Source organism: Hevea brasiliensis, chromosome 15 (genome assembly GCF_030052815.1).
Source record: "Hevea brasiliensis isolate MT/VB/25A 57/8 chromosome 15, ASM3005281v1, whole genome shotgun sequence".
NCBI lineage: Eukaryota > Viridiplantae > Streptophyta > Magnoliopsida > Malpighiales > Euphorbiaceae > Hevea > Hevea brasiliensis.
The window spans coordinates 59,760,471-59,768,632 of record NC_079507.1 but is presented as its reverse complement, the minus strand read 5'-3'; the positions used below and the strand labels follow the sequence as shown (position 1 = coordinate 59,768,632).

The 8,162-nt window shown below is 34.9% G+C and overlaps 1 protein-coding gene across 2 annotated transcripts; it reads left to right on the top strand.

Annotated features, from left to right (window-relative positions):
• The first annotated feature begins 293 nt into the window (after positions 1-293).
• Positions 294-4,250, top strand: LOC110635579 (uncharacterized). 2 transcript variants are annotated; one of them, XM_021784969.2, is made up of 6 exons: positions 294-559; positions 1,113-1,275; positions 1,462-2,142; positions 2,818-3,265; positions 3,406-3,487; positions 3,844-4,250. In XM_021784969.2, the coding sequence occupies exons 1-6, from the start codon at positions 530-532 to the stop codon at positions 4,048-4,050; spliced, it is 1,611 nt and encodes a 536-aa protein (XP_021640661.2). In that variant the 5' UTR covers positions 294-529; the 3' UTR covers positions 4,051-4,250. The 2 variants fall into 2 exon arrangements, with proteins under 2 accessions (XP_021640661.2, XP_021640660.2); XM_021784968.2 differs by having other exon boundaries at positions 305-559; positions 1,456-2,142.
• The last annotated feature ends 3,912 nt before the right edge of the window (positions 4,251-8,162 follow it).

Genomic DNA, 8,162 nt, shown 5'->3' with positions numbered 1-8,162 from the left:
GTTTTTTAAGTAATATTTTTTCAGTGATTGATAAGATAATGAAACATTCACTTACTTGATGAACGGCTTACCATACAGAGCAAGGTGAAATTCCACTTTTTCCATCATTGCCTCACTGTTCAAAAGCCTGCTCTTATTTATTTAATTTGCATTTTGTCTATATTTGAATTGGATTTTTAGAAATTTTCAGGGGGAAAAAAGTGGAATTTTTACTTAAAAAAAGGGCAATTCCTTGGCTGGTCAAGTTAGAAATCGCCGACCACCATTAATCTCGCCTGCCTCGTGTATGAATATTGAGAGTGGGCCCACGTGGTGACGTGGAGAAATCGGAGGTGGGGTAGGGAGAGAGCAGAGAACTAAAGTGTGGATCTTTGATTCACACAGTGGACACAGTTTTCGCACCTGTTACCTGTCTGCTACGAGAACACCTCTAAACAGAGAGAGAGAGAGAGAGAGACGTATGCCTGTAGCTTCCTCTGCTACTTCATTCTAGAGACACAAACAGTTTAGAAAAAGAGAGAGAGATCCAATGGAGTACGAGAGGATACACAAAGTGCAGGTAGAGTTTCGTTTTTGTCTTTTGAACTGTGTTTTTAAGAGGGTATTCAAAGACCCTTGCCCTGTTTTTGTTTGTTCTTGATGTTTTTGCAACTATCAAAGTAATGGGTGCTCTGTTTCTTTTCTTTCATTTCTTTTTTCCCTCGCGGCTCAATTGATTTAATGTGAGCCAATAATTCATTGTTATTGTTATCTGATTCTGTGATGATCTGGGGTTGTACTTTTTCTTTTTTTTTTTTGTTTAATGTAATTTTAATTCCAAAGTTGTGATCTATTACTTGAAGTTGGAGATTTTTTGGATTTTTTAATGTCAACGTATAGAAAGGTATAATTTTCACGGCTATTTCTTTATGCTTGAATGGGTCAATTTGAGAAATTCCTTGCATAAATTTTTCAAAGAAAATGTTGTGTTGATAAGGGCTAAAAATGTTTCAAAAAAATTAGTTTTTTGTTGGGTTGGCTGCGTTCAATTGATCTTGTACAAGCCTGAAAGCTTCTCTCTGTTTTTCCTGGAAAGTTGTGGGTTGAATTTTTTTTTTTCTAAACAAATGTAGACTGGTATAATATCTCCAAGTAAGCTGAGGATGAAGCTCATGGGACCTCACCATAATAGAAAGAAGGATGGATCAAACAGTAATTCTTCAAGAACATCTCCTTCAAGGCTCGATGATACTGAATTTGACAAGAATAGCTTATTAGCCTCCAATGATGAGGAAGGTTGGTCTTACTATTCTTCACCTCTTTTGGGTATTGTTTTGCATAAAACGGTTAGGTGCTAAATTAATTTAGTATCGCTTCTCTTCTTTGAGCGTTTGGGTATGTTTTTTACTCGTGTTGCTCTAAATGATACATTTTGCGCATGAACTTTGAGTATTTATATTGAACTATGGTCTCCAGTTGCAGCTTCCAGCTTAGAAGTTTCATCTGTGACTGTTCTGGGAGACGCAGTGGTTAACCCCAGCCAAGTTGATCAGACATCTTGCCAGCAAAAGGATACGTTGCCAAAGGAAAATGGCAACATGGGTCGTGCTAAAATGCAGCAATTTTCAAAGGGTGAAAGTGGTAATTCAAGTGCGGTTCACCCAATGAGATCACTTGAAGATGAGAATCTTGATTATGATAGTAATGCTAGTTCATCTAGTTTTGAGTTCCATAAGGAAAGATCAGTACATAATCAATTTACAAGATCATTTTCAAGGCCTATGCCATCTAAGTGGAATGATGCAGAGAAATGGATAATGAATAGGCAAAATGTACAACCTAATTTGAAGAAAAATGGTTTACACAACCAAGCTAATCGGATGCTTGGGACTAATACAGTGAGAGTTGCTCCAGAATCAGCAAATCATGATCTTAAGTCTTCTATTAGCAGGGTAGTAGACACTAAGCGCATAGATATCTGTCAGCATCCTTCACAAATGGCATTTGAGAAGTTTTCTTTTATTCCCACTGGCGCTCCTTCAGTTTCTGGTCAAGCATATGGGGGGAATCTGCTAATTGATCAGTGTACTCAAAGCAAGGACTTTCAGGAAGTGGATCAAAGAGAACCATGTAGTGCAAAAAGTTTGGCAGAAGATGGAACAGGTAAGTTTGCATTTATACTGTGCTCTGAGTAATATTTATGTTTTTTGTTTTTTTCTAATAGGAGTTTACATTGAGAACCACAAAGCTTACTGCTTTGTTGTACAAATGATTTAATGCACTAACAATTGTTGTGTTAACAGAAAATGATATCAAAGTTCTTTTCTAATTATGCGTTCTTGTGGGAGTATGCATTTCTGCTCTGAGAACACTGTATGAAAACATCAAATTTTCTCTGATGCATACTGGTAGTTTACGTTTTTTTTCCCATTTGATCCCCTTTATCAAAATAATCGGGACATTACAGTTTATTGTTCCTATGCTTGATTATTTTCTCCCCCACTCATTGTTCCCAACTCTCCATGTTTGTAGAAATGCCACTGTAAAATGAATGCTAACACAACATTGTTTATTTGGGTACTTGCAATCCTAATTGTTTGGCTGTTGTGCAGCTGTGAATGAACCATTTATGGTCTGTCTGGTCTTCAAAATAGATATTGTGGTTTGATGATGGATGATGATCATCTTAATAACTGAAACTTCTAATTTATGGGCTTGCAAAAGTATAGTAGGGTAATTCAGGGGAATAGTAGAATTAGTCTAAGAAGCCCACCCTGTGTCATAATCCCTTTTGATTATCTTTTTTGCACTCGATAATATGATGGTATGACTTTGCAGTTCTTCCTGTTTTAAGATCAGTCTGCATGAGAGACATGGGAACAGAAATGACCCCTGTTACAAGTCAAGAGCCTTCAAGGACTGCTACACCTGTGGGGGCAACAACTCCTCTCCGCAGCCCAACTTCTTCAATCCCATCTACTCCCCGGAGAGGGGCACCAGCGCCAACACCTATGGAGCATGGTACTGATGATGATACACAAAACATTCCTGAAAACGGCAGAAAAGAGTTGACCGAGCAAGAAATGAAACTGAGGACAAGAAAGGAGATTGTGGCCCTAGGTGTCCAGCTAGGCAAGATGAATATTGCTGCATGGGCAAGTAAAGAAGAACAGGAAAAGAATACATCTGCAGTTGAGAGTGCTCATGTGGATGAGCTTGAGCGGATTGAATATGAAAAACGTGCATCTGCATGGGAAGAAGCTGAAAAATCTAAACACACAGCAAGGTTTCTTCCACGACCTTGGCACTTGTGAACTAAATTTAAAGCAGTATTGTGATGAACATATAAAGCAGTTCAAGTAATTTTTGCTACAAGATAATATTTTTTATGTTTTTCATCTGACAAAGCATGCTTGAACCTTTCAGATATAAAGGTGAAGAGATTAAAATTCAAGCATGGGAAAGTCAGCAGAAGGCAAAACTAGAGGCCGAGATGCGGAGAATAGAGGTATTTAAATGCCCTTTTGATTATGCAGATGTAGTAGAAATATCTGTAACATGATCTGTAGTTTGTCCGCATTGTTGTTTAATGGAATAAGCAGTTGTGTAGATCATTTGAAAATTGCAAGAGAGAAATTTGATAAGGCCTAAAATTTCTAGTAACTCCATTACTAGCTTAGATGAAATCTAGGCATCAATCATCACAAATGATTTACAGGGTAATCAAAGCTTGCACTGTTATAAACTCTGGAATGATTTTGGCACTTTGTAAAATTTTGTGAATCCTGCAATTCAAATGACTGCTGAGATTGCTATGTGGTATGCGAAAATTTTACCTTGTAATTGAAATTCACATATGATCAGGCACAAGTTGAACAAATGCGAGCCCAAGCTCAAGCAAAGATGGTAAAGAAGATTTCTATGGTAAGGCAAAAATCAGAAGAAAAACGCACAGCAGCAGAAGCCAGGAAGAATAGAGATGCGGAAAGAACTGCAGCTCAAGCAGAGTATATTCGTCAGACAGGACGAATGCCGCCATCCCGTTACATGTGCTGTGGTTGGTTGTCATAAAACTGAAAACATCAAATATTCAAGTAGAAAGAATTTGCTCATACAACTCATTGAGCCAAAGTGGCATCTCTTGTATTTTGTTTTTGTTTTATAGTTCATTGAGTGCTGTCCACTTCCACTATATTTTGCTCAATCTTGTATCTAATGGAGTGACCTTAGTTTGCAAGTTAGAAAGTAAAATTTCTCTGCTTTTTCTGTAAGATTTAACTTCATTCAAACACTTATAAAAAAAAAAAAAACTTTATACAAACACTAAGGACGAATACTCGAGCGCCTGGAACTTTCTGGCTATAGTAGCTAGATATGAGGCAGCTCTCAGCCAGTTGAACAGGTAAAGAAAACTGAAACTCTCAGCCAGTTGAACAGGTAAAGAAAACTGAGCTTAATAAAAGCTTTCCAATGGCCCTCATAATGCCAGGTTCAAGATCTGAATACTTGCATTTTGGATGATGTGGTGCACTACAATATAAAACAATATGACTGCCATGAATGACTCCTCCACTTTCATGACCCAACATTGAGAGATTGGGCTCAAACCTATGTGAAGCTCCAAAGCCTGAGTATTATGAGAGGGCTTGGCAATGCAGAAGAAGGTATTCCTTGCATATCATGCATGCCCTAAACAACAAACTTTTCAACCTTAATTTGTTCAATTGTCCACATAAAGATTTAAATTGTCTACTTATCTGATTTAGTAAATAATTATGAGTTTAAAATCATATTTTCCTTATGAAAAATTTCTATCACATTATTAAAAATTTAAATTTCTGCTTTTCGTGTCTTCAAAAAAGAAAAAAAAAATCCATTTGTTTATTCAACTCTGCCACAAATTTTGAAATATAGTTAAAATAAATTTTAGTTAGAATTCATTTCAAATGATTTCCATTATTTAGCATGACATAATTTAAAATGCAGAATTTAATTAAATTCCATATGATTAATGTTTAGTATAATTTCAGAACTAAAATTTAATTTTCCTCAATTCCTAAAATACCCTCAAAAATAAAATTAAAAAAATTATAATATTTTTATAGAATTAAAAAAAAACTTATATCTTTTTTTCTAAAAAAATATATTTAATAAATTTATAATAATTAATAAGCATATAAACCAATAATATTGCAATAAATATAAATTAAATTCACGTATTATAATATAAGAGATTTATATAATAATATAAATAGCATCATTATTATGTTTATAATAAATTTAAATATTAAAAGCTAAAAGAATTATAAAATATATTATATAATTGTCCAAACATATTAATAATAAATAGATAAAAAAAAAAAAACTAATTTGTAGTTCCACATTCTTTTTCAGCCAATAAAAGATTAATTGGGAGAAAATTTTTTTAATCAGGATATTTTAATTCAAAAAATATTATTTACATAAATTTTATGAAATTCATTTCAAATTTCATTAATTTTAATAGAAATTAATTTTAGTTATGACTAGTTTATAGAATTCAATGCAATTCAATAAAAATTGCGTGTTTAAATTGATCAAACAAGCAATTAGATAACAAGTCAAATATGGACCGGGCACATCCATTTTTTGGTATCGAAAATGTATCGCATGGAAGTGTCTGTCTCAGTAAACATGTGGGATTGTCTTCTGAAAATGTCTTCTAAAAAAAAAAAAGACACATGTGAACGCGCACGCTGACAGCGTAAAATTGTTACCCTTTTTTTTTTCAAGTTTATAAATGTTAAAGAAATGGTACAAGCCATGCATTTAGGAAAAATAAGTTCACTAAAATACAAAGGCAGCCAAGGGAAAAAGGGGCATTCCTACCTCTTTCCCCACGCAAAGGTGAATGTCCTTTTGAAGGGGTTGTATCGGTAAGCATTATTGTTGATACTCTATAGTGCTTTGCCTTGTCATCATTCCACCCTTCAAAAAAAGTCCCTATCCACACTCACTAACCCACCACATGCATCTCTAAACAATAGCCTTTCAATGACACCACCAAGTCCCACAAACTAAAAACGACAGCTCAACTTGAAAAAAGCGAATTCTTACCAGTTCAATATCGTCCAGCAAATGTAGAAATATTGATGAAAAAAGGGGTGCACGTGATTCACGTCTTCCATCAACCAACACTTTCATACATGTCCCACTGTTAAAGGCTCGGAGCACATTTGGACAACCTGAATAATTGAAGATGTTTATAAGGTACTCAACTCAACTAAACCTTTATCTTAAAAATTTGGAGTCGACTATATGGATTCGCTTTCTCCACTCTAAATGATTTTTGCTTAAATACTCAGAAATGTGTAATACTTCTAGGTCATGTAGAACTACTTTTCTCCAAGTCAATTTAGGTCTATCCCTTTTTTTTCTTTCTATCCTCTAATCTAACCAAACAATCTCAATCTCCCTTCTCTCACTTATCTTCAATTGACACTACTCCTAACTTTTCTCTAATACTCTCATTATAGACTTTATCTAGTCTAGTATGACTATTCATCCACCTTAACATTCTCATATCCGCAACTCTTATCTTAGACGCATACGACTCTTTCAGTGCCCAACACTCACTAACATATAACATAGCCGATCGTATAGTTGTACGGTAAAATTTTCCTTTCCACTTATTGAAAATTTTACGATCACATAAAACTCCCGTGGCACGTCTCCACTTCAACTATCCGGCTTTAATCCTATGACTAACATCTTTCTCACATCCCCCACTACTTGAAGGACTGAACCTAGATATTTAAAGTGATTATTTTGGGACAGTACCATTCAATTCAAACTAACTCTTTCCCTATCATCAATTTGGCCTTCACTGAACTTGCAATGCATGTATTCTATCTTCATTCTACTTAACTTAAAACCCTTTGACTTTAGAGTACTTCTCCAAAGCTCTAGCTTTCTATTTGACTCCTTCTCGTGTCTCATCTATCAGAATAATATCATCCGCAAACAATATGCACTAAGGAATACTCTCTTGTATATGTTTCGTCAATTCATCTAAAACTAATATAAAAAAGTAAGAGCTTATGACTGATCTAATTCAATTGGGATCGGAAAATCTCTTGTGTCCCCTCCCACTGTGCGCACAATAGTAGTTACTTCTTCATACATATCTTTCAATACTTGTATGTACCTAATAGGTACCCTCTTTTATTCTAACACATTTATAAGACATCTCTTGGAACGCTATCATAAACCTTCTCCAAATCAATAAAAACCATGTGTAGATCTTTCTTTACATCTCTATATTTCTCCATTAAGCTTCTAATAAGAAAGATCGCTTCCATAGTTAAACGATCGGACATGAAACCAAATTGATTGAGAAAAATAGAAGTATCATGACGTAGTCGATGTTCCACAACTCTCTCCCACAACTTCATAGTGAGCTTGTATGTCTCCCTTATTATTAAAAATAACCATGTGTAGATCTTTTATCACATCTCTATATTTCTCCATCAAGTTTCTCATAAGAAAAATCGCTTCCATAGTTGAATGACCGGGCATAAAACCAAATTGATTGAGAGAGAGAGAAGTATCGTAATCGATGCTCTACAACTCTTTCACACAACTTCATAGTATGACTCATGAGTTTAATTTCTCAATAGTTTGAGCAACACTATATGTCTTCCAAGTAAAAATACTATCGCACTTGACTTCTACAAGTAGACTTAGCCATGTATATCACAGTAAATGATGCAACTTAGGCGATGCGCCAAAAATTAGTAAAAGCTATTAGATGAAAAACCAAACACCACCCACCTAATACGTAATACATAGAGAACCTATAAGCATTCTGTTCTACCTCTAACCAAAATGGATATAGAGGGAATGGTGGATAAAAGCATCCGTTGGTCAAAACAAAAGCAAAAAGTGTGAAGCTTACGTTCCCGCCAAAAGCCAAGAACCTAACAAGTGATGCCATTTTCCCATTAATGCTGTTTTTGACACCTACCTATTATAGACCCATCACATGGCAATTGGAACCTACAACTTGTATTAGTCATCTAATTCCATAAGTTCTAGTCACATCGACCAAAAAAGTCAAATTATGACACAGGAACATCATTTTCGTTCTACAATCAACTTTTTCTCATCAAAAATTGACTGAAAATTTAACAAAAATAAACAGC

Bases quoted from the DNA above. Each gene is read 5' to 3' on its own strand.
- LOC110635579 (XM_021784968.2), top strand. From the start codon at position 530: ATGGAGTACGAGAGGATACACAAAGTGCAG. The intron at 1,276-1,455 runs GTTGGTCTTACT...TATGGTCTCCAG, and splicing joins AGCCTCCAATGATGAGGAAG to TTGCAGCTTCCAGCTTAGAA. The intron at 3,266-3,405 runs GTTTCTTCCACG...TGAACCTTTCAG, and splicing joins AAATCTAAACACACAGCAAG to ATATAAAGGTGAAGAGATTA.